We start from the raw sequence: 27,130 nt of genomic DNA on the forward strand, positions 1-27,130 counted from the left end.
TGTGGAGTTTCAGTTTTGCAAGATAAAAAGAGTTCTGGAGCTTGGTTGCATAACAATGGAAATGTACTTAACCACTGAACTGTACACTTAAAAATGGTTAAGATGGTAAATTTTATGTTACGCATGTTTTATCACAATTAAAACCAAAAGAACAAAGAGGGGTCTCGAGCCACCTTCTTTCTCAGGCCTTAGCTGTCCCCTCCTGCTGTCCCCTCCTGCCTCACACTCAGTCCTCTTCTAAAACTCTGGCCTCAGGCCCCTGGGCGTCCTGGGTCCTCTGCGCCAGCCCTGATCTACGGGTCTCCTGAGCATGGGGCTGTTCCGTGCAGATGGGGGGCCTGAGCGCCACACAGGAGGCGGCCTGGCTCTGTGCCTCAAAGGCTGAGCTGCTGCTTAGATTCAGGAAGCTCCCGACGGTTTACAGGCCTCCGGCCTCCGCCGGGAGGTTTAGGGAGGAGGGGGCTCCCTGAATGTGGTTCCAGGACAGCAGCTGCAGCCCCCATCCTTCCTCACTGGCCTCCCCTTTCCCGCTCCGTCCCCTCCCCACTCTTGTCTCACAGTAGCCAAAGTGACCCCTCTACATTGTAAATAAGGTTACTTCACGCTGAAACCACACAGCTCATGGGCTAAGGATTCAACCACTGGATAGGTGATCAAGAGTCCCTGCAGGAACTGGCTGGACCATCCTCCCTGGTAGTAAGGCAACCCCTGGCTCGCTGTGTTTCAGCCAGGTCAGCCTTCTTTTAGCTCCTCAGGCATGCCAGCATCCCTCCTCGCACCAGGCCTTTGTCCATGCCATCCCCTTTCCTGGAACACTACCCCAGGATCATCCTGCACACTTCCGCTAGCTAAGCCCAACCCATCTCGCACACCTCAGTTCACGTGCTGCCTCCTCAGGGAGGCCACCCCAGGGTCCCTGGTCCAGGTGAGCTTTGCTAGCTAAGTGCTCTTATATCCCTCCTTCCTTTCAGAACACTTGCCTCACTTTGTGACCACGTGTTCACTCGTGTGATCATTCTGGTTAACGTCCGTCTTCTTCCATCAATAACAATGGCTGTCACACAGACAGTGCTTACCATGTGCTAAACACATTACATACGTTAACTCATTTCATCCTCTAACAACCGTATGGGGTGGTGCTGTTATTGTACCCATTTTACAGATGACGTAACTGAGGCCCAGAGATATTAAGCGATTTTTCTCAAGTTCACTTTCACATAGCTAGTAAACAGAAGAGCTGGGATTCAAGCTCAGTTGGTCTGGCTTAAGTCTGCACCCTTGACCACTAGGTTGAGGGCAGGGACTGACCATGTTCTTCTTTCCCGTTGAACACCTGGTACCCAGCACAGTGTCTGGCACATAGTAGGTGCTCAATAATTATCTGTTGCATGATTGAGTGAAGTCAGAGGAGACCTGTTTCCTGATCTCATCCGCAAGACCATTTTCAGCTGGCCTCACAGGCAGGCCTGAGCTCTTTCCTCCCCAGGACACCCCCAGGCTGCCTTCAGAAGGGGCTTGGATGGTGAAAGAAGGAGGAAGGGAAAAAGGGAAGCTTCGAGCTCTGACCCTAAGCCTCTATCTGTCCATCTTCAACCTCAAATCTGCCTCAGCCAACCGGAATCACTGGAAACTTTTCTGCTAGAACTAGGCAGAGGTGGGCCAGCCTGAGTGGGAAAGGTCACCAGGCTTCTGTGGACGGGGGTGCATCAGATCAGCACCCCTACCCCGACCCCAGCATCATCAGAGATCAGTCAACAAAAGTCCCTAAGTACCGGGCTTCCCTGGTGGCGCAGTGGTTGAGAGTCTGCCTGCCGATGCAGGGGACACGGGTTCGTGCCCTGGTCCGGGAAGATCCCACATGCCGCGGAGCGGCTGGGTCCGTGAGCCATGGCCGCTGAGCCTGCGCGTCTGGAGCCTGTGCTCCGCAACGGGAGAGGCCACAGCGGTGAGAGGCCCACGTACAGAAAAAAAAAAAAAAAAGTCTCTAAGTACCAATGCTGTGCAGAGTCCCACGTGATGGAGCTGCATCTTCTTAAACCTGATGAGGTCCTCACCTCAGGACATACGGCACAATCCAGGCTGGCCAAAAGACACGGCTTTTGGGGAGCTCTTAAGAATCCTGGCTCCACCACCTGATGAATGGGCAAACAAATCGTGGCATAGCCACACAATGGAAATGTATTCAGCAATAAAAAAGAATGAAATACTGGCACATACTACAATGTGGGTAAACCATGAAAATATTATCCTAAGTGAAAGAAGCCAGTCACAAAACATCACACACTGTACAATTTCATTGATATGAAACATACAGAGTAGGCAAATCCAGAGAGGCAGATTAGAGATTGACAGGGGCTCATGGGGGGAGGTGAATGGGGAGGGATGGAGTTTCCTCTTGGAGGGATGAAATTGTTTTGGAACTAGATGGAGGTTCTAGGTCGCACAGCATTGTGTGTGTACGAAAAGCCACTGGATTGAGCACTTTAAAATGCTTAATTTAATGTTAAGTGAATTTTACCTCAATTTAAAAAAAATGATCACTGGCTGTATCCTTGTGGTCAAGTTCCTTAACATCTTTGTGCCTCAGTTTCTTCATCTGAAAAATGGGATCCCCAAAGTATGTATGTACTTCATGGAATTGCTGTCAGGACCATGGATAGCACTTAGAATCAGGCCAGGGATGTACTAAGTGCTGTAAATGGCATTTGCTGTGGTTGCATTTGCTGTTAACAACAGGATTTCCTTGACCCACTCGAGAATCACTGAACTGACTAGAGGAATGAAAAGCAGGGGATCAACTGTGCACAGATGCCTGAGTCCTCTGCCCAGATCCCAGGGTGACTAGGCTCTGTGCTGAATATTATCAAGGGCTTAAGTTTCCTGCAAGGTTCACTAGAAGTTCTGTTTGAATACTAACCTCTTTAAACATTTTTACACACCGGAAGTCATGCTTTAAGGGATGAGGATTAAGACACATACGTGTTAAAGGTCCCAGCAGAGGGCTGGACACACAGTAGGTACACAGGAAACAGCTGCTGGATCTGGGCGCTAGTCTTGTTTGATCAGTGCCATGGAGACACTGGTCTTGGGGTCGTTGCAGAGAAGCCGAGACACCTGCTTCCTGTCTGTACGAGCTGGCCTTTCCTGCTGAGGAGCTGCAGAAAACCTCTCGGGCTCCTGCTCTGGGTCCCTGGTGGTATGTCAAGAGAGAGGTTTGGGTCTAGGTCAAGTGTAGCTTAAATAGGTCCCGCTAGGTTAGCCCTTGTTGCTGTGGATCCCCAAGAGGCAGAATTAGTAGATCCTGGGTTTAGCTTGAAAAACTGAAATACTGTTTTCCCCTACCACATGCTCGCACACACCTACACACATGCATGCATGCACCCACGCATGCACACATACACCACAGACAGAATGTGAGCCCCAGAGGGGCCATGGACACACTCGGCCTTTGCATCTGATTTGCTCCGGGACACAGAGCCCAGTGATAGACTGTGCGGGCTCTGTTGCTAGTGGCCCAAACCACACAGACCAATGGCACAATACTTTAGGGTTTCATCCCTTCCTGTGGCCCATCTAACCGAAGAAGCTAGCGCAGTGTCCAGCCTTACTCAGTACATAGAACATATTGAATAAAACCGTCATGTCCTTTGAGGATTCCAGATCTAGCAGGGTCTCAGTGCTTGAAAACATCCATTTTCATTCACACGCTGGATACGTAAACATCTCCAACCAGAGCCTACGTGGGCCAGGCGGCCACATCAACGGCGAAGGGGGAAGACCTGGATTTTTTTTTTTTTTTTTTTTTTTTTGCGGTACATGGGCCTCTCACTGTTGTGGCCTCTCCCGTTGCGGAGCACAGGCTCTAGATGCACAGGCTCAGCAGCCATGGCTCACGGGCCCAGCCGCTCCGCAGCATGTGGGATCTTCCTGGACCGGGTCACGAACCCTCGTCCCCTGCATCGGCAGGCGGACTCTCAACCACTGCGCCACCAGGGAAGCCCCCAAGACCTGGATTCTTTTTTTTTTTTTTGCTTTTTGCGGTATGTGGGCCTCTCACTGTTGTGGCCTCTCCCGTTGCGGAGCACAGGCTCCGGATGCGCAGGCCCAGCGGCCATGGCTCACGGGCCCAGCCGCTCCGCGGCATATGGGATCCTCCCAGACCGGGGCACGAACCCGCATCCCCTGCATCGGCAGGCGGACTCCCAACCACTTGCGCCACCAGGGAGGCCCAAGACCTGGATTCTTTAAACACACTTCACTTGCATATTCCAAACATGAGAATAGTCTTCCCATTCATAGATGAGTTGGTTCTATCCTGCTTCTCTTGAAACATTTTAGCCTTCAAGCCTAACTTTGATTTTCCCACTTTTGAAAGAGATGTGGGTTCAAGAAATATTTTCCTGGTCTTCTCACGAGTGAAGGGAAAAAGGAAAGCAACTCAGTTGATGGTGAAGTCCAGCCCACGGGGTCCACGCTACTCCACCACTATAATATAACAGCCTGCATTTAACGAGCACTTTCTGTGTCAGGCACTGTGTTAAGCCCTTGACATGCAACATTTCCTCTAATCCTCCTAACTGCCCTATGAAATAGGTACTGATATTGTGCCCCCTTTTAGGTGCTGACGCTGAGATGCAGAAGGCTGAAGCTGATTGTACCAATTCACACGGCCGGTCGGTGGTGGCAGATTCTTCAGCCATGCTGTCTGTGTCCAGAGTCTCATCGAGGCTACTGGCCAGTGAAGAACAATAAGTCTGGCCAGCAGTCAGAACTAGGCAGCAGACCAGGCAGGCGATGTCAAATCACAAACAGCTCAGAGCAGCCACGACAGGTGGCCTCTGCCCTTGGATATCTCCCCAGGTTTTCAGAGCCTTGTAGAAGCTACTGACTTGGGCACTCATGCCCCTTCGAGAAGGCTCCTAAGTTTGCTCATCCTTCCTGGGAGGGGAGAAGTCATGGTTTTGGAAGCTACAGATGGAGCGGCAGATGGGAAGTGAAAGCTTATCAGAGTTGCCCAGGATAAAACCATTCATCTGCAAAATTCATATGTTTCTGTGTGGGGCGATTTTACGAAAACAACAGCAAGAGGAAGCAGCAGTGCCTGATGCGTGAAGTGCCTCTGGCCACGAGGCTGGCAACGTGAGTGGCCAGAAGAGCCTGGGGTGGGGCGCATGGGAATGAGGGCCCATGGGGGGCAGAGGAGAGACAGACTGACAGAGATGTCGAGACAACTGAAGCATTAAAGCTAAAAATATGACGACTCCCTTCTCTGAACCCCCAAAGGGGTGGGGCACACGGTCTGAGAAAGGATTTCTGGATCTTTCTTGGAGATTATGAGGTGCAGCCTTGGAGACAGCTTGGGAATTAACAGTTGACATTTACTGAGCTTTGTAAGTGCCCAAACTCTGCTCGGTTCTATTGTTATAACCTGATTTCACAAAGACTGAATTTACTTGCCAAGGGTCACCCGCTAGTAAGGTGGCAGAACTCAGGGTCAAACCTTAAGCCATCAGATGGAAGCCTGAGCACTCATCCTCCTGCATACAAAATGCTAGAAATCCTGACATCCTGGCCGAGGTGACCTGGCTAAGTGCCGCTGTTACAGCTTCAACTTGCAAATCAACAGAGGGCCTCTGGGGGGCAGCACTGAGACCTGATGAGATTCTTTGGGGAAGGGCCATGGGCTGGCCCACCGGCCCTTGAGATCTCTGGCCAAGTGTCACCACCTGACAGAGGCTGAGATGAACTCTGAGGCCTCCACAGGAGGTCCGGAGGTGGGAGAGTGAGACCCTCGACTCTTGAAGGGAGTGCCTGCCATGCTAGCAGCTGCACTCAGCATTCTGGGATAGTTCTGAATGCGGTCCTTATTTGGAAGGTGGAGGGAGAATGTTCTAACTCACCCATGTACTTAAGAAATCTCTGTTGAACGAGTGACTGAGTGAGCGAATGCTCACATGACTCTCAGGCTCAGGGTGGACCCTGTGCAGAGAGATTTCATGGAGACAGTGCATAAGCGTCTCACAGAGGCAGAAAGGCTTCTCCAGACAGGGGGCAGGCTGCTTCTGCCTCTGGCTTCCCAGCTGTGACAGGGGAAGCAGGACTTCAGAGCAGGCTGGCCTGGGGCCGGGGCCGCCTTACCTGATGGGGTAGTCAGCCGCGCTGAGGTTGATGAAGAAGTCCCAGGGCCAGTCGGTCATCTCCAGGAGGTCCCGCATGCTCTGCAGGTACGTGGACAGCAGGCTGGCTCCCCCCCAGATGGTGGCCATCCTCCAGGGGGTGACGCGGACGTTGCTGTACTGCCTGGCGAACTGGAGCACTTGGCGATGCAGGTAATTAGAGCGCTTTTCCCAGGAGAGAAAGGGTGACAGTCAGCAGCGCAGAAAACACCAAGACCTGTCCCTTGCCCCCTCTCTGTCCCTTCCCTTCTAGTTGACAGGGCTTCTGAACTTTGCCAAGTAACTGATTCAGGCCTGGGGTGTCTTTCTGCATTGCTACTCGAGCTTCATTATTTTTAAAATACTACTTTAGCTATCTGAAATGCAGATTCCCTGGCCCCACCTCTAAGTCACTGGTTCACTAGGTGTAGGTGGGTGCCTGGGAGTCTGCATTTTTCTACAAGATGGATACATATGGTCTGAGGTTAACAAGCTAAGAAATATAGCTGCATCTAGACCTGATGAGTATTTCAAGAGGTGGAATTTCTCCATTACCCTCTCGCAGGCCTGCTAGAAGCAAACTTTTTGGATAGGCATCCCCTTTGCCTTCTTGACCAAAGACAAAATCATGTCATGTCAGCAGACCAACAGAAACCTCTGGAACAAGGTGCTCAGGGGTCAGCAAGCTGGCTGCAGCTTTTTTGTAAAGTTTTATTGAAACACAATCATACACATTCATTTATGTATGTTTGTTATGGCTGCTTTCATGCTACAATGCCAGAGCTGAGTAGCTGCGACAGAGCGTATGGCCCACAAAGCCTGAAATACTTGCTCTCTGGCCATTTACAGAAACAGTGTGCCCACCCCTGGGTTAGTTATCTTCACAGAGCGACAGGCACTGCATCGGGCAGTGGGACAGTGAGGAAAAGAGGTACGAGTGACAGTGTTTATGGAGAAAGTCTAAAGTCACAGCTGGGAACTTTGAAACCAACACACACACACGCGCGCGCACGCACGCGCACACACACACACACACACACACACACACAGCACTTCAAGACCAAATGCTCTGGGGGGAAGCAGCTGTTCAGCCTGCAAGCCTTCCCTGAAAGGGAGGTCAGCTTGGAGAGAGGCAGACAGACCTGCAGAGAAAGGGTGGTCCTCACCTTGTCCACGTGGATGTAGTAGAAGTGGTCTTTGTGGTAGATGGCCTTGAACATGCGCTGCAGCTGCCGAGAGGCACGGCCGTGGACCACTAGGACGAAGGCGATTCTGACCCGGTTGGCCGGCATGTACTCCACCGAATCCTCATCCCACTGAACGTTCTTGCTGGCTTTGCCTGGGAAAACCCGAGAAACCACAGAGGCGGGGTAAGCTCGGTCGTCCTCGGGGGGAGTTTCTCTGATGCTTCCTCCCGGAAACTATTTGAGGGGCACAGGAGTCATATTGGGCCCTGAAACCTGATTCAACTGAACGAAGCAAGTCCTGGACTCTTACGCTGTCCTGGTACAACAGGAGTAGGAACCCTGAGGACCCGAAGACATGGTTTCCATCCCCAGGGAGCTGAAAACAACGGACGGAGACATGTGTACACATATTAAACTACTGAACAAGGCAGGAGGAGATGAGAGATGTAAGAGGTGTATTTCTGAATCACAGAGGAAGGAGCAGTTAATTTCAAGTTGGGAAACGCAAGATACACTTGCTGTTTTTGCCTGTCCAGAATACACTCTCCCTTCTCCTCCTAACAGCATCCATTTAAAAAAAATTGTAGCAAGAACAGATAACATGAGATCTACCCTCTTAACACATTTTTTTTTTTTTTTTTTTTTTTTTTTTGCGGTACATGGGCCTCTCACTGTTGTGGCCTCTCCCATTGCAGAGCACAGGCTCCGGATGCGCAGACTCAGCGGCCATGGCTCACGGGCCCAGCTGCTCCGCGGCATGTGGGATCTTCCTGGACCGGGGCACGAACCCATGTTTCCTGCATCGGCAGGCGGACTCTCAAATACTGCGTCACCAGGGAAGCCCTTAACACATTTTTAAGTGGACAGGATAGTACTGTGGATTATGAGAACAATGTTGTATAGCAGATCCCTAGAAGTTATCCATCTTGCATATTGGGAAATTTATCATCTGATATTTTGGGGGGCATCATCCCCCTCCTCAATTCTCAGTCTGTGTGGAAGGAGAGGGTCTCTCTCCATTGTCAGTTTCAGGGGTGGCCACAGGGATGAGGCTTGGTTAATCAGGACACTGCCTCTCTCTGGCCACAGTAGGTATGGTTCAGCCCTAACCAAGCTGTTTAGCCAAGAAGACAGAATTCTGGACTTTGGTTGCAACTACTAGATGAGAGAGGTTTGAAATCCATGAAACTGGCAGGTGTTGAGCCCTTTTGTCCCCACACGGAGAGGAAAGCCAACACAGAGGGAAGCACTGCTGAGTGATGGAGGGGGTCTAGGTCCTCATGAATCCACTTGAGCTCCTGGATCAGCCCGGGTGGGGATCAGCCACGGTCAGAGCTTATTTTTCTTTGAAAGCCCAGAACCTATACCAGATGCTCCTGAATAAATGATTCCAGACATCTTTTATCCTGGAAGCAGCCTCAAAGACACCTTTTCTCCTTTTCTTCCCTTGCAAATGCTCCAGGGGCAAGGTTTCAGGGAGGAACACAGCTTCCTGGTTCAGTTCATTACAGTCCCAACTAGAAATATCCTGGTTTTCCTGAGCCGAATTTCCTTTGGGTTTAACCTGATTTCTTGTGGGTTCTAGGTTTGTGGGACTCAGAACCTTGTCAGGGTAGCAGCTGCAGGTGTCTCCAAATGTCAACTGGGAAAGCTGAGAACTAGGACTGTTTAGCCTGGAGGTCAGGAGATTGGGAGCCTGTCAGCTGCCACTGGGAAGCTGAATGGCCACCAAATGAGCGAGGCTCCTTCTATGTTGTCCCAGAGGACGGATTGAGATTAGCGTGTATTGTGTCCATGGCCTGCGGGACCTTCTTCCTGCAGATATGACTGCACACCCCTGTGCCTTGATGGCTCCTACCATCTACCTCGCCCCTTGGCCTTTTATCTTTTCCTTGAGCAAGCTCGTCTCTGCCTTGGGACCTTTCCACTGGCCATTCCTGACACCTGGGACACACTCTCCCTAGATCTTTGTATGCCTACATCTTCTTGTCACTAGTTCACAGGTCACAGTAAGGCCACCCGGTTCCCACCAACGACATCACTCTCTTTCACCTCGGCCTATTTCGATTTTCTGCATAGCATTTAACACCATCTGAAATTGTTTCCTTGTTTATTGTCTGAACCCCCTACTAGAACATAAATGCCAAAAGATGAGGGACTATATCAGAATGTTTGTCATTGGATACATAACACTGTAACAATATCTGGCACACATCTGGTTTTTGGTGAAAATAAAAGTTACAGGTGGGTACATTTTGGTATCATAACGATTACAGTATCTCTTCTTGAGCATTCAGCAGTCCTTACCATTATTTCATTTAATCCTTATAGCAACCCTGAAAGGTAGGGCCATTATCTCTGTTTTGCAAATGAGGAAACCACAGCTTAGAGAGGCCAAGGGATTTATTTGTTCAAGGTCACACTGCTTTAAATTAAGCTGAGATTCAAACCCAGGTCTGTTTCCAAAGCCTACGTGCTTAACCACTAATACACACTACATTACCATACCCAGAATTTGGAAATATTTATAACAATTCTTCTTAGTTAATGAAATATCTTGTAAATTAGTTATTGCAGGTAGATTGGCATGTACTTGAGGAAGTCAGAGGCATTGCAAGGTGGATTCCTGTATCGTGTGGGAGGCTGACTCTAGGTGGCCAATAAGGTTACATGTTTTCATCCACCCTCCATCCATCCATGCATCCATCCATGCATCCATCCATCCATGCATCCATCCATGCATCCATCCATCCATGCATCCATCCATCCATGAATCCATCCATCCATGCATCCATCCATCCATCCAAATTCAACCACCCATCCAACAAACCATTTAACTACCCACCTAGCAAAAGCATTCAATGGCCTATCCCCTATTCCCCTCAAAAACCCAACCATTCATCCATCCACTCACCCATCATCCTCTAAGCAAATCATCCATGCATCCACTCTTCCAAACATCTAACGATCAACTCAGTGATCCACGCAATATTAACTTAGCCTATACTACATGCCACATACTGTGCTAAGTACTAGAAAAATAAAATTGAGGGAAAAAATCCTTGCCTTTGAGGACTCTCAGCCAAGTGGGAAAAACAGAAGACAATGCTCAATTGTTTTATGATAGAAGTGTGCTCTTGGAGGGTGGGGAAAGAGTGAACAATCTGCCTGCAGGGACAGAGGAGACCTCAGAGAGTTTAGCCCAAAGCTCCTGAGCCCATTTCCCCACGCTCTCCTGATATCCCACTATCTTTGGCTCCTTGACTGTTCAATCAGTAGCTGCGATCCTGGGGATAATTACCATCTTGGCTCTGGTTGAAGACAAACTGGGGAGCAAGCAGAGGGTTATCCTAACCACCCTCTAATCTTCTCTCCAAACCACTTGCAAATACACTGGGCCTTCCTGGTGGTCGTACGAGAGGTGTGCCTGGAAGGATCACGTCCCTTTAAACACTCACACAACCACCTATTCATCCATCCATCCAACCACCCAGAATCTTTAAACCCTCCCACTTGCCAGACCTGGACAAAGTCTTGAGCACAAAGGCACATGGGATGTGAGCCTGTTTTCACAAATGGATTATGAATGGATTAAGGAATGTGAGAATCCAAAGGAAAAAGATAATGACAAATGAGAAAAGCTTCCATTCTCTTTCCCACAGCCACAGCCCAAAGGCAGCGTAATTATCGCAGGGCTGGCTGTAACCTCTCTCCACCTCCCTTGGAGACTCTTTATCAAACAAAGGGAGGGATGCTTAAAAACAATGGCTACTTGTGTCACTTTTTTCTACCTGGATTTCACTGGGTGATTTTTCAGAGGTTTAAATGTGGACACTATGCTTCACAGGAAGTCCACTCTGTAGGAGTTCCTGGTGGCACTCAGATAATACTGCTCATCCCTGCCCTAAGGTCTCTGGGTAACAATGATCTGGAGTTCCCAGCAAGTGAGGTTTATGAGGCCTTTGGGAACAGCCACACTCTCCAGCCCTGGATGTCTCTCGCCATGTTGTTGAATGAGTGAGTGAATGAATGCATTCTGGAGAAGACTGGCTGCTCTGGTCCAGAGGAGCTGACGTCATCTGAGTGCCGGTCCGGGGGGCTCTGTGTGGGTCATTACTTAGCTCCAGGAGGAATTCTCTATCATACTCGAGACTCAGAGAGGTCAGCACGTTTCCCCGGGTCATGCAGAGAGTGCAGACAGAGGTGGGAGTAGGGGCCCCAATCCAGCCCCACTCCTGCCACCCCCCTCTGCTGCATCGGAGAGCAGGATGGGGAGTGAAGGTCGCTGGTGTCTAAGGGGACTTGGGTGTTGACGATGAAAACACCTTTTTTTTTTTTTTTTTTTTTTGCGGTAAGCGGGCCTCTCACTGCTGTGGCCTCTCCTGTCACGGAGCACAGGCTCCAGACGCGCAGGCCCAGTGGCCATGGCTCACGGGGCCAGCCGCTCTGCGGCATGTGGGATCTTCCCGGACCGGGGCATGAACCCGTGTCCCCTGCAACGGCAGGCGGACTCTCAACCACTGCGTCACCAGGGAAGCCCGAGAAACGCCTTTTGTAACTTCTCTTTAGGGTTTTTAGAAAGCAGAGCAGATTCACAGACAGACAGACGCAGACATGGATGCTTCCCTTCTGGAGAAGGGGAAGGAGAACTGGGAAATCAAACACTGCCACACCAGCAGCAGAGGCTCCCGGGCGTAAATAGTATAAAGCCATCCTTGGGTCAGACGGTTGGTCTGGGGAGAGTAAAGACAAGGGGGAACAAAAACCCAGAGTTCTTCTGGAGCACTGCTATTTTGGGAATAAGGGTGGGTGAGAAAGACAAAAATATCTACAGAAAGGAGATAGAGAGATGGAGATGGGGATGAGGGGTGGGGATCGGGGGAGGGATACAGAGAGGCCACACACATCGAGAGAAACGCAGAGAGAGACCTGCAAACAGACAGGAGGACCTTCCCCTCCCACACATACGGGGGACCACGCATGTAGAGAGGCCCACACAGAAACGCGGGGAAAGACAGACACACAGACATAAATGGAGACAAACACACATAACCAGACACACACACTGAGACAGCTTAGGCAGAGGGGAGCCACGCTGTAAAAGCTGGATCCACTCGACCTCAGAGCACTGCAGCTATCCTGAAAAGCAAAGGCCAACGAAAGTTCCAGAATCTCAGAATCAAACAGTGCCTCCAGGCCTGAGACGCTGCCTGCTCCTCTCCCCCTGCCCCCCAGTCTACCTCCATCCTTTACACACTTGCCCCTCGCCTGTGCCCTGACCAGCCCTGTCCACTTATGAGCCCAGAGGTAGAGGAAGAAGGTGAGGCTCAGAGGGGCGAAGTGCCTTGCCGAGGACCCATCAAACTGGTGGGAGAGTCTCAGGCTGGCTCCACGACCACAATGGCAATGTTCCCCATTCTGGCACATGGTTGGACCCTGATGGGTTTTATCGAATAAACAGGAGAGTGAATGTGCGAGTTCTCTGCCCCGAGTTGCAGCAGGGTGGGGTACTGTTCAAAGGGGCCGAGGTTCATGGTGCCCTTTGCCAGCTGCCAGTAACCAGCATCCTATTGTTGCTCCACACCCCCGGCTCCTGCATCGCCCTTTCTGGCAAGCTGCTCAGACACGGGGTCGCCGGAGAGGACAAGAAAACACCCCGTAGACCAGGCAGAGAGACCCCCCTGGGGGTGGGCCTCCTCCACCTGACCCACCGTTTCTGGGACTGTGCTCCTGAAAAGCACCCGGCCTCCTGCACCAGGAGGTGAGATTCCCAGCAGGGTGGGAAGTGGGGATGGGCTCTCTCCCACCCTGCTGGAGGGAGTGGCAGCTGGCACAGCTTGGCTGTGATGTGGCAAAAGTATACAGTGTTAAATATGCAGTCCCCTTGACCCCGTAACTCCATGCCTAAAAATCTATCCTGGGGGAAGGAGAAGGCAAATATGCCCATCTCTGTGTATAGGATGTTCTTTGTTCATTTAGTTACTCATGCGGCATCTCCTCTGTGCCAGGCACAGTTCCGGTCCTGTCAGTGGACACAACAGAGTCCTTTCCCAAATGCTGCTTAGGCTAGTGGGATAGAAAGCCACTAAAAAAGTAAGCAAATAGAGAATACGATTGCAAACAGTGACATAAGTTGTGAAGAAAAAAATTTAAGCATGTTCAGGGTGGGGTTTATTTGGCTATGGTGGCCAAATGTAGGCTGATGTGACATGGATACACTTGAACAAGCTTGAACGAGTGAACTGAGGGAGTGAGTTATGCAATTATCATGGATGGAGGAGGATTCTGGGCAGCTGGCATAGCAAGTGCAAAGGTTCTGGGGCCTCCACCTCAATAGTGTGTATAATGGTCCAAAATGCGAGTCGACCCAAAGGTCTTAGTAATACTTGTTGATACAGAACATTGACTATAATATATTAAGCAAAAGAGAAGTCCTATAATGCAAACCATAACAATTTAAAAGACATGGACCCAAATATTAACAGAGGGTCAGGTGGTGGCATGATGGTTTTCATTTCTTCTTTATACTTTGCTGTGTTAACTGCATTTTGTAAAATGGATTACTTTTTTTTTTTTTTTTTTTTTTTTGCGGTAGGTGGGCCTCTCACTGCTGTGGCCTCTCCCGTTGCGGAGCACAGGCTCCGGACGCGCAGGCTCAGCAGCCATGGCTCACGGGCCCAGCTGCTCCGCAGCATGTGGGATCTTCCCGGACCGGGACACGAACCCGTGTCCCTTGCATTGGCAGGCGGACTCTCAACCACTGCGCCACCAGGGAAGCCCAAATGGATTACTTTTATAATAGAACCTAACAATAAAGGTGATGCTTATTGCTAGTTCTAATACTGTTTACTGAATGCCTACTATGTGTAAAACAATTTCTGTGCATGATTTTTTTTACTTCTATCCAAACCACTATGAGAAAAGAGTTATTACCTTCCTCTTATACAACTGAGGAAGCTGGAGCTCAGAGACATCCCAGTTAGGAGTTGGCTGAGCTGGGAATGGAGCTAGTCTGTGATGCCAGAGCCCTATCATTGCCACTATGCTCGATCAAATTGTCCCCATTGCCAAAAGACAAAAATCTGTTCCTAGAAGCCTGTCAGTTGACTTTTTTCCAGCTGCAGGACACATAACAATGACGTGTGGTCAGAGCTGTGTGTGTCTTTACAGACTGAAACCCAAACACTGCCCGGCTCCTAAAAAAAAGCTATGAATTTAACAGTGTAGTCAGATTCCTGTGGCACAAAACAGAAAATAGGTGGAAGAATCAGAGTGATTAGAGGCAGCGGGGAAAGCTGACTTCAGACAAATGTTAAAAACCCTGGGTTGTAGGGAAGCATATCAAGTATACTTTTGCGATGCAGGTGTGGAGGCCAAGGATAGGGACTCACGGAGGGCTGGGCCACCTTAGGCCTGTTACCCACCCAAGCGCTGTGTGTCTCTTTATCATCATATGGTCAAATAAGGATGATGTAAACCTTGGGCCCTAAAGAGACGGTGAAGATGAAGGTACTTGGCAAGGGTCAATGGGTTGTGCAGATGTCATGATGTTAGCAATGATCATGCTTGTGGTACCTTGTAGGAATATGATCTGGGAGGAGAAAGTAAGCTGCAGGGGTTAGGAGTGTGGCCTCTGGTCAGGCAGGTCTGCATGACCTTGGACCAGTTAAGCCACCTTTCTAAGTTTCGGTTCTCTCATCTGTAAAAATGGGTATGTTATCATCAGAGCCTGTCTCTCGTGGACGCTCGTGTCTATTAGAATAGCTATCACCACCATCAGTGTTACTGCCATCGCTCTATTTGGCTGTTCATCCCCAAGGATCAGGATCAAGTCTGGTGGACCCAGTGGGCCCAGCTCTAGCATCCTACCCCAAGGCGGCACAGTCTCCCAGGGCTGTGTATACCCCAGAGCCCACTGCTTGCAAATAAACATCCACACCCGTGATCTCCCTCTGCAGCGTCTGCCTCTGAAAACAATGTCTAAATAACAAATGCAAAATGAAGGAGCCTCTTGACTGGAATAGTTATTCCACCAACAAAGCCCTCGATTCTACTTATACTCTGAAAAGGCCTCTTCCGGCTACTGCGAGGGGAGCTTTCTGACTTGGTTCCAAATAAGAGGGGAGGCTGGGTCTTGGAGACCAGTGGAGACAAGGCTGTGTGCAAACGGGGCTTGGGTCAGGAGTGGGCCCAGCTCCCTGCCGCCAGCGAGGCACGGGCTCTGCGGCTCAGAACTGGGTCCAGCTCTGCCTCTTCACCGCGGGGGCTTTGGAAAGACACCTCTCCGGTTGTCACTTCTTCTTCTATAAACTGGGTTAGTCAGAGGTAGTTCTATTTTTTTTTTTTTTTTTTTTTTTTTTTTGCTGTACGCGGGCCTCTCACTGCTGTGGTCTCTCCCATTGCGGAGCACAGGCTCCGGACGCACAGGCCCAGCGGCCATGGCCCACGGGCCCAGCCACTCCGCGGCACGTGGGATCCTTCCGGACCGGGGCACGAACCCGCGTCCCCTGCATCGGCAGGCGGACTCTCAACCACTGCACCACCAGGGAAGCCCGGTAGTTCTATTTTTAATATGTCGAGGAGCCTCCATACTGTTTTTCCATCAAGGCTACTCCGTTTTGCGTTCCCACCAGGATGAACGCTGAGGACACGCGCTGAGCGAAATAAACCAGTCCCAGAAAGACAAATCCTGTGTGATCCCACTCATATGAGCTATCTTCCATGGTCTAATTCATAGACTCGAAGAGCGGAAAGATGGTGGCTAGGGGCTGAAGGGTTGGGGAGATGAGGAGTTATCATCAATGGGCAAAAAGTTTCATGCAAAAGGCAGATGAACCAGCTCTAGAGAACCTGAGTACAGCACTGCGTCTGTAGCCAACGGCACTGTATTGTGCACTTAAAACCATGCTAAGAGGGTAGAGCTCATGCTAAGTGTTCTTCCAAAATACAATAAAATTTTTTAAAAAATAAAGAGGGATGAGTGATCCATCCCTGGCCCTGCTGGCGGTGGGGTGATTTGTGCTTGTGGATGGCTCACCTTTGCCCACCAGGCACACCGCACGGAGTGGGGCTCATGTCATTTGAGGGGAAAGCCTGACAGGCTCCAGGTTTTGTCAGACTTCGGCCTAGGGGACTTTCTCTCACTGGGCAGCACACTAAGGGCCACAAGTCTGGGTCCAAATCCTGCTTCTGCTGTGAATCAGCCGTGGGGCCCTAGGCGAGTCATTTCCCTTCCTTGGTCCTGAAGACTCTTCTAGAAAAATAATGATGTCTGAGGCATATTGAGCCCTAAGCATACATGATTTCATTACTTAATTTTCCTAAGGCCTACGAGGCAGGCACCGTGATTATTACCCCCATCTCACCATGGAGGACTCTGAGGCTGAGAGGCCCTGAGTAACTGATGAGTTACCCTCTCTGTAGAGTGTCGGCTCAGAAACAAACCCATGCTTTATTCTAGCAGATGAGTAGATAACATTCCCATAGTCTGGGATTCTAGCCCAATCATGGAGTTAGCGTCACTGAATAGAACTGTCCTCCCTTGAGACAGGGTTGGTTTTTGGTAATTCACTTCGTTTCTTCCTCCCTCCCTCCCTTTTTCAGGTTTATTGAGGTATAATTTATTATTATTGAGGTATAATTGACATATAAAGTTGTAAGATAATTCAAGTTGTACACTGGGGTGATCTGATATACTACACGTTGTGAAATGATTCTCCCCATCTGGTTAGTTAGCACATCCACCACCTCACTTACTTGTTTGTTTATTATGTACTTTGGGGGTGAGAACATTTAAGTTCTACTCTCTCAGCAAATTTCAATTGTACAACACAGTGCTATCAGCTATGGTCACCATGATACAGTCACATTAGATCCTCAGACCTTATTCATCTGATTGCTGAGAGCTTGTATCCTTTGCCAGCCTCTCCTCTTTCCTCCACGCCCCAGCCCCTGGTGACCATTTCTCTACTCTATTTCCAAAAGTCTAACTTTTTTTTTAAGAGTCCACATATAAGTGATATCACAGTGTTCGTCTTTCTCTGGCTTAGGTCACTTAGCATCATGTCCTCAAGGTCCATCCATGTGGTCGCAATGGCAGGGTTTCCTTCTCTCTCGAGGCTGAGTGATACTCCCTTGTATATATCACATCAGGTGGGCTTTCTTTTTTCTTTTTTTTTTTTTTTTTTTGCGGTACACGGGCCTCTCACTGCTGTGGCCTCTCCCGTTGCGGAGCACAGGCTCTGGTCGCTCAGGCTCAGCGGCCATGGCTCACGGGCCTAGCCGCTCCGCGGCACGTGGGATCCTCCCAGACCGGGGCACAAACCCATGTTCCCTGCATCAGCAGGCGGACTCTCAACCACTGAGCCACCAGGGAAGCCCTGAATTTCTTCTTTTTAAAAAAAATCTGTGGTAAAATACACATAACCTAAAATAAAATTTACCTTTTTAATCATTTCTGAGCATACAGTTCAGTAGTGTTAAGTACCTTCACGTGGTCGTGCAACCGTCACCACCAACCTTTTTGTCTTGCAAAACTGAAATTCTATACCCAGTAAACACTAACTCCCGTTCCCCTGCCCCATCCCCTGGCACCCAGTATTCTACTCCTGTCTCTATGACTCCTCTAGGTGCTCACATAAGTGGAATCATATAATATTTGTTCTTTTTGCAACTGGCTTCTTTCATGTAGCAAAATGTTGTAGCACATGGCAGAATTTCCTTCCTTTTTAAGGCTGAATGATATTCCACTCTGTGTATGTACCACATTTTGTTTATCCATTCATCTGTCAGTGAACAGCCGGGTTGCTTCCAACTTTTGGCTCTTGTGAATAAAGCTGCTATGAACATAGGTGTTCAGATATCTCTTTGAGACCCTGCTTTCAATCCTTTTGGGTATATATCCAGAAGTGGAATTGCTGGATCATATGGTAACTTTATTTTTATTAAGTTATTTTTTGAGGAGCCCATCCTGCACTACTGAACTCAGCCATCCCATGTAGGGGCTCAGCCTGGGTCTGCATCCTGAAGCCACCACTTACTCACAGGTCATTTGGCTGCTGTGTGCCTTTGTTTCCTCATCTGTCAAAGAGTGCTCACCTCCAAGGGATGCTGTAAGGACTAAAAGCTATAACACAGGCAAAATATGATCATGCAGCTCGACAGTGGAGAAGCCAGCTGTTGAGCCCATGCGGGGTGACTCTGGAACCCTTGCCCAATGCAGTGAAACTTGTAATTGTCCACACAGCTGGGTGGGGTGGGGGTGGGGAGGCAGGATCTGACCATGAGGACTTCAGAGCTGGTGTTCTTCCCAAGGGAAGATTTACATAGCTCACACACAGGACATCGAATGGCACTAAGTCAGAGTGGGAAAGGGTTCCCTTTTCAATTCTCATCCAGCCTTTCTGATTAGCCAGCCCACCAAGGGAGTCTCAGATCAATGCAAACATTTCCTCAACAGCAAGGGGACTGAACTTCCTCTCCCAACAAGGGGAGATCTGCCCACAGTATTGGTGTCTCCGGCAGAAAAGAGAAGTAACCACGGGCACTGAAGACCACTGTTGTGATTTCACCGATTCTTTTGCATGGTTGCTGTCTCTATGGCAAGGGAGAGAGAGATCTCCACTTCTGGCAGTGATGCAAAATGACTTTCAAAATACAATTGACTTAAGTAAAGATGAAAGTGAGTCTATTGCAATGAAAACATTATGCAAATAATAGGGCATAATGGCAAATAGGGATTTGGCAAAATCGTGAAGGTGAGAGAGTGTGAAGGGAGCTTGGAGAATATTAATTAGACTCCACAAACTTGCTTTTCAACTAGGATGTGCTGAGTTTGCTAAACAAATGAGGGCAGGTGAAGGCCAGGTACAGACTGATGCCCAAGCAGCCTCGTATTTCATGGAAGGACTTGTAGGTCCAGATAACATTTGCTTTCCAGGCTCCAGAGGCCCAGGAGGGTTTCGTTGGGAGTTTTCTGGAGTAGCCACTGGGAGGCCACCTTCCTGCCACACAGAGAGAGAGAGAGAGACAGACAGAGAGACAGACACAGGGGTCTGCTGAGAAACACTGTCCTTTTGACTTGCACTGCAATATGTTGAGCATTTAATATTTATAAAGTGTTTTGCACAGACTTCTTACCTCTCATAGCAATGCTGCATATAGAAATTATCCCCATTTACGGATAATTGGCCCAGGCTCAGAGAGGGTGAGGAACTCACCCAAGGTCACAGAGCCAGGAGGTGAAGAAGAGATTAAGAAACAGAAACAAACTGACATGACTTCAGATACCATGCTCCATGCATGCTCCTAGCAAGAATCTGGGCATCTCTGTCTCCACTCAGGCTCCCACTGCCAAGCTCATCTGGACCCAAAGCATCATATTCCCTGAATGGCTTCTAAACCTCTGTCTACTTTAGAATGGGGTTTTGCAGTCTGGGCATGATTGATATTTGGTACCAGATAATTCTTTGCAGTGGGAGATGAGCGCCGTCCTATGCACTGTAAGACGTTTAAGTCACATCACTGGTCTTTACTCACTAGATACCAGCAGTATCCTCCCACTTGTGAAAAAGCAAAAATGTCTCCATTCATTGACAAATGCCCCCTGGGAGGAGGGGCAAAATCACTCTTGGTGGAAAGCACTGCTCTAGAACAGAAGTTTTCAAAATGTGGTCTCTGGTCCGCAGCATCAGCATCATCTGGGATCTTGCTAGAAAGGCAGAATCTCAGGCCCTACCCCACTCCTTGTGAATCAGAAATTCTGGGGTGGGGACCAGCAATCTGTGTTTTAACAAGCCCTCCAGGTGATTCTCACGCAAGCTGACGTTTGAAACCACTAGCCCAGGCTACTGATGCTCACCCTCTGCCCATTAGAATGACCTGAACGTTGTAAAAGAACAAAACAAAAAGCAAAACCCATGCCTTGGTCCCACCCCAAGAAATAATAATTTAACTACTTTGGTGGGTGCCAGTATTGGCGAGTTTTTAAAGCTCCCCAAGTGATCCAACATGCAGTCAGGGTTGAGGACCACATTTTGTACCTTCTTTTCCTTTCAACCTCCTCTTAAAACCTGCATCTCTCAAGGTGGAAAGAGTTTTACCCAGATACATCTCTGGGTGCCACCTCACATGCTCACAGCCTCCCACTCCGCTGGAGACCCAAGGCTGCCTCACTCGTTATTTTTCTCCCGCTCTGAGAAATGTCTCCCTCCACTCCTGATCAAGCACTCAGGAAATTTTCCTGCTCATTGATTTTTTTTTCCCCCTCATTCAAGTCTGGAGTTATTAAACCACAGCCCATGGCTGAACCGTCTTATTGATTTTATTGTCAAGAGCCCTGGGATATTCTAATGATGTACTGCTCAATAAATGGAAACCAGTGGGATAAATATTGATGGCGTATGGTGCATTTCGCCGCAATTCACTGGGTCCCAGTCACTTTGCCGGTTACCCAGCAAAAGCACTGTGCTGAGGCCTGCAAGCTCTTGTCCATCCTGCTGATGTTACTTTTCCCACACATCAAGGATGAAAGCGCTATTATGATGAACAGCTACTACTGTGTGCCAGGCCCGGGCAGAGTGTTTCTAAACAGATATTATCTCATTTACTTCTTACGGCAGACCTATGAGGGAGGTATTCTAATTATTCCCATTTTACAGATAAGGAAGTCAAGACTCAGAGTGGTTATGTGACCTGGGGCCTGTTAATACACTGTGGAATTGGGATTCAAATCTCCATTTGTCAGCCACTAAAATGAGGGCTTTTAACCCCTGCTATGGTGTGAATGTTTGTGTGCCCCCAAGAATCATATGTTGAAAATCTAATCCCCAAGGTGATGGTATTGGGAGGTGGGGCCTTTGGGAGGTGATTCAGTCATGAGGGTGCAGCCCTCATGAATGAGGTTAGTGCCCTTATAATACAGACCCCAGAGACCTCCCTTATCCTTCTGCCAAGTGAGGACACAGGGAGAAGACAGTGCTCTATGAACCAGAAGCAAGTCCTCACCAGACACCAGATCTGCTGCACTTTCTAGCCCCCAGAACCATGAGAAATAAATTTCTGTTGTTTATAAGCCACTCAAGTCTGTGGTATTTTGTTATAGTAGCCCAAATGGACTAAGGCAAGCCCTAAGCTAAACCATGCAAGGAAAGAACAGCTTCTATTGTTATCCGAGTAACCTTTCAGACGGTTTTGGTACAGATTAATATTTCACACATTTCCCCCCCCTTCTCAAGCAGTGTTTCTCAACAGGGACCACTGGCATTTGAGGAGAGATAATAATTCTTTGTTGGGTTGGGCTGTCTCATGCCTTACGGGACATTTGCGCTGTCCCCCAAACAGCCTCTTCCCCTTTACATTTCCCAGAGTCCCCTATAGTGAATCAATACGGTTGTTGCTTGAGAACCACTCATCTTACTGGGAGGCAGAAGGTTCCCTGCCAAGATGGCCTACTTCACTTTTGGCAACATGGGCAGTCACTCTGGAAAGGCAGCATGGCAAGTGGAAAGAAGTTTGGCTTTGCAATCAGAGAGATCGGGCTCCAACCACAGCTCTTCACTCCCTAACTCTGTGAGGTTGGGCAAATTATATCACCTCTAAGATTCTAGTCCATTATCAGTACCAAAAGGGTAAAATATTGACTCCTGTTTCACAGGGAGGGACCCATGGAATCATGTGCTCAGAAAACCTAGTACAGAGTGGTGGTTCTTAACCTGGGCTATTTTGTCCATGCCACCACCCATCTCCTAGGTATTCTTTCTGAATTCCCGATCCACAGAATCAATGTGCATAAAAAATGAAGTGTTCTGTGCCACTGCGTTTGGGGTGGTTTTTTTTACTCAGCAGTAGTAACTGGAACAGGCACCTACGACATGCCAGGCAGGCAGTGTTCTAGGTGTAACAGAGCAAAGCACATGCCACCGAGAGCCTGGGCTTCTGAAGAGCAGACCTTCCCAAAGGGAAGACAGACAATAAACACATACACATAAATATTTCCCAGATCATTTCCATGATATGAAGAAAATTAAATGGTGGCTGTCATTACAATTACCTTACTTAATGACATGCAAGGAACTGCATTCTACTTCTCTTCTCCCCTTTCCAGCTCACTTCCCACTGTACTCACCCAGTTTCCCTTTCCGGGAAGCTGTAACATAATGTCATCAAACCCCTGTTTCTGTTCCTAACTGTTCTGTTCCTTTTTCAAAGATACGACTTGCTATGAATGGAATTGTGTCACTCACCCAAATTCCTATGTTGAAGGCCTAACTCCCATGTGATTGTGTTGGAGATGGGCCTTTTAGGAGGTGATGAAGGTTAGATGAGGTCATGAGGGAAGAGCCCTGATCCGATGGGATGAGTGCCCTTATAAGAACAGACGTCAGAGACCTTGCTCTCTCTCTCTCTCTGCCATGTGAGGGCATAGGGAGAAGGCAGCCTGTCAGCCAGGAAGAGAGCTCTCACCAGAAACCAAGCAGCTGGCACCCTGATCTCAGACTTCCAGGATCCAAAACTGTGATAAGTAAGTGTTGTTATATGGTATTTTGTTATGACAGCCTGAGCAGACTAATATATTAGTCGGAGCTCAAGGGATGCATTCCTTGGAGTAAGATCTACAGGTTGAGTAAGAAGTTGATTAGGTAAAAGGGGGGAGCAGGCAGAGGGAACAGCATATGCAAAGGCCCTGGGGTGAGAGAGAGCATGGTAAATGAGGGGACATGCAAGAGGGTCAGTGTGGCTGGAGCACAGAGGCCACGACAGAGCACAGGGTGAGATGGGGATGGAAAGACAGCAGGGGCCCCATGCAGAGTCTTGGGCACCATTTTAAGGGCTGCAGTGGAAGAGAGTGACAAACCATCACAACGGGCTTGCTAAGGGTGGCTGAGGAGTGGACTGCAGGTGGAACCACAGGTGGGCTGGTGTGAGAAGCCTGGCTTCAGGGTGCAGAGTGGAGCCTGGGCCCTCCTGCAGGCTGCAGCTTGAGGTGTTAAGATCACCTGCTCCCTCCCTGCCTTCCGAGCCTGAGCTGCTGTTCACAGGTTCTCCTAAGAGCCTTCCCGTCGCCTGACACTTTCATCTCTGTCCTCCTGTCACCTCTCCTGAAGGTCGTCGAAGGCTCCATAAATCCTGCCCTGGAAAAACAAAGGGACTCATCTATTTTTATTACAAATGGAGCCACTGGAGGAGGGAACAACACTTATTTACTTCTCAGGAAAGGGTTTGAGAAACTAACAGGTTTATTTTCTCCAACTCTCCAAGGACTAGAAGAATAATACGCTAAAGTAACAGTACATTAATTAATGCCAAATTGGTTGGAATTTTCCTAATAAAAATCCTTATAGTAATTACATTAAGGGCCATTAACACTGCCTCCTGATCCTACACCATAAATATGTCCTGCAGGTGCCTTCTATTTAAATAGGGATGTTTCCTCCAATTGTTACCCATTTGTCACGTTAATGCTGTCACTTCACGGAACGCAGACGGGAGTAATGACCTGGGCTCACGTTTGTGCAGCGTTTACTCTGTGCTGGTCACTCGGCCATTTAGTCCTTGCAGCAAACTTAGGAGATGAGTGCCACTGTCATCCCCATTTTCCAGATGAGGAAACTGAGCCACAGAGGGGATCTGCCCAGGGCCAAACAGTTAGGAAATAATGGAGCTGGGCTTTGAATCTAGGCGAGCTGATTGCAGAAACCTCAGCCATCCTGCCTCTGAGAAATAAGTACCCGTGGGAGCCTCTTGGCTACCCCCAGTGCTAACAGGTTGTCCAGTTGATTTCAACAGCAGTGACAAACACAGTCAATCCAATACAACATTAGGTTTTGTTCCTACTGGGCAGGGATTACGTTTTTCTTTACTTCTGCCTCCCCGGGGCTCAGCCCAATGTCCAGTGACAATGCCAGAAGCACCTGGGACACACTGAATACATTCCCGTTGAAGGAAGAAATAGATGTCAAAATACACGTGCAAGAGGGCTCATGGCAATGAGTAACACAGCATCTCAGGTGCACTTGGGATCATGACAGATCCATTTCCCTGCACTGGTGAGACTAGGGCACGGGGACAGACACCCAGACTGGAGATCACGGCACTTGGGAGCTGCAGTTACAGGATTAAACCAAGAAGAAGCCCATCTAGCTTTGCCAGCTCTGGGTGGTTTCCTTGGTGTCTCTGTCTATGTAGATAACGTATACTTATTATAGGAAATTCAAGCATACAGAATAATATGAAGAAAGGAAAAAAAAAAAAGAAAAAACTCAAATAGTAGAGCATCCAGATATCACTATTGTTAACATTTTGGTGAATGTTTTCCAAATATTTTTATGCACACATATTACATATTATTATGTACCTTCTGCTTTGTCATATGCGTTCTCTTTTCAACAATATGCTCTTGACATCTTCTCCATGTCAGTGAGCACAGATGTGCTTTCTTTCCTTCCTTCACAAATATTCACTGAGCATCTACCATGACCAATGTCCCCGCCAGGAGCTGGGGATGCTCAGAAGAACGAAACAGATATTGAATTTGTCTTCAGGGAGCTTACAGTCCAGTAGAGGGGTGGGTGAAGGGAAGAGACAAAACATATTTTACAAAAGATGTTTAATGCAATGAAGAAAAGGTACAGAGTACCAGGAGGAGGAAGACGGGGTGGGGGGGATCCATGCAGACCAGGTGTTCAGACTTCCCTGAAGAAGCAACAGTGAAGCCCAGATCTGAAACACGAGGAGGTGGGAGCCAGGTAAAGAGGGTGTCTCTTCAGGCAAAAGAAAGGCCACGAGTCAAGGTCTCAAAGAGGTAAAAACGGTACTTCGCAGAATTTTTTAAAGGGGTGGGGGTTTTTCCATTTTTTTCCGTTTGGTTTTTCACAATCCTTTCCTGTGTTTGTTTGGGGTTTTTAAATTATTTATTTATTTATTTTTAACATTTTTATTGGAGTATAATTGTTTCACAATGGTGTGTTAGTTTCTGCTTTATAACAAAGTGAATCAGCTATCTTTCCTGTGTTTTTGAAATTTCTCTAGTGTAATGACAAAAAACATAGTGAAGGGTCTGTCAGTTCTTTCTTGAATACCTCTAAAGATGCGCACCTCAGTGCCTTATACAGCAGCTAGCCACGCTTGTGGACAGTGCTGAGCTGTGTTTTTCCAAACTACGCCTGCCAGAAGGTTTCATCCATTGGTCCTAATTCTGCCTTCAAAAATAGCACTGCAGCCTCTCCAGTACTTGGAAATTATTATTATGCAATTACCCCGCCCCCGACCGAACTCCAAGTCCAGGCCAAGTGTGCACCCCCAGCTCACTTCAGTTCGCTCCTGCTGCATTTAGGGTGCCTTCGTCACGGCCTTTCCTGAGAGTGAGTAGACATCATCAGACTTTGGCTGACATCTGTGGCACAGTACAGCTTAAGATCACTGTAAACAATTTTTTAAAAGTCTCCCGAGCATGTGACACCATTCATTTGATACATAATTATAAATGCCTGTGAGTGCTATGCCCTGGGGTGGGCAGCGCACAACAGGATGGATACAGGCGCACCTCGTTTTATTGCTCTTTGCTTTATTGCACTTTGTGGATACTGTGTTTTTTTTTTTACAAATTGAAGGTTGGTGGCAACCCTGTGTTGAGCAAGTCTATCGGCACCATTTTCCCAACAGCATTTGCTCACTTCGTGTCTCTGTGTCACATTTTGGTGATTCTCGCAATATTCCAAACTTTTCCATTATTGTTATATTTGTTATGGTGGTTTGTGATCAGTGATCTTTGATGTTACAAAGCCTTTGATCGAAGGCTGACAGACTGGTTAGCATTTTTTAGCAATAAAATATTTCTTAAGTAAGGCATGTACATTGTTTTTTTAGACATAATGCTATTGCATACTTAATGGGCTACAGTATAGTGTAAACATAACTTTTATATGCCCTGGGAAACCAAAAAATTCGTGTGACTCGTTTTATTACAATATTTGCTTTATTGTGGTGGTCTGGAATCAAACCCACAATGTCTCCAAGGTATGACTGAATATCACGTATTTGAGAAATAATTATCAGATGCCTGCTATTGGGTGACACACTGAGGGGTCCGGCATGGACCAGATGGGCACAGTCTCTCTCCTAGCAAGTCTCTAAATAAATGTAGAATGAACAAATGCTATGTCTTGTCTTTCACCACTAGAGCTTCATGGTGGGATAACCATCATTTGCCATGGTGTTTGTATTAATCAAGTCCCCTAACATGTTGGTTTAAGAATCCTTGATCAGCCTAGAAGACCAAAGGGACCCTGGTTTCTCAACCATGGCTTGGAAGCTTCATTTAAGCCAGGGGACTTCTGAGAATACCCTTTTGTAAATAAGAACCCCTATAAATGAACTGGCAGACGAAGCTCATCTTACATGTGGACTAGATGTTAGACCAGAGAACTCTAGGGGAAAGCAGAGTTGTAGCTTTTGAGACAGGATGGGGTTAAGATAAGCCTTTGAGGAGACAAGATCCGCACTACTGCAGCTTTGGAAGGCCACTGACAGTGACAACAATTTAAATTAAATTAAATTCAGTCAGCTCCAAAAGGAAACATGTGTAATGTTAATTTCATGGGGGTACCAATGTGTAAATCTAACAGATGATGCTTAAATGAGAAAGGCAGAGAAATGACATTTGGTTAAATAATGCATCAGTGGGTAGAATTTGTTAAGACTGTCATAAAAAATATACAAGCACAATTGAAAGTTCAGCAAGCTGTCACCCAGGCCAGGGCCCCTAAGCGTTCTCAGTACCATGTGCTTGAG

At 48.2% G+C, this 27,130-nt stretch overlaps 1 protein-coding gene across 1 annotated transcript in view; it reads right to left on the minus strand.

Moving 5' to 3' along the window:
* Window positions 1-27,130, minus strand: part of XYLT1 (xylosyltransferase 1) — a 301,015-nt gene that overhangs the window by 69,332 nt on the left and 204,553 nt on the right. The window contains exons 4-5 of the mRNA XM_060120268.1: window positions 7,322-7,494; window positions 6,139-6,341 (exon numbers count right to left, since the gene is read on the minus strand). Of these exons, the coding sequence (XP_059976251.1) occupies window positions 6,139-6,341; window positions 7,322-7,494 (376 nt within the window). The remainder of the gene's footprint in view (window positions 1-6,138; window positions 6,342-7,321; window positions 7,495-27,130) is intronic.

This window comes from Mesoplodon densirostris, chromosome 16 (assembly GCF_025265405.1).
Source record: "Mesoplodon densirostris isolate mMesDen1 chromosome 16, mMesDen1 primary haplotype, whole genome shotgun sequence".
NCBI lineage: Eukaryota > Metazoa > Chordata > Mammalia > Artiodactyla > Ziphiidae > Mesoplodon > Mesoplodon densirostris.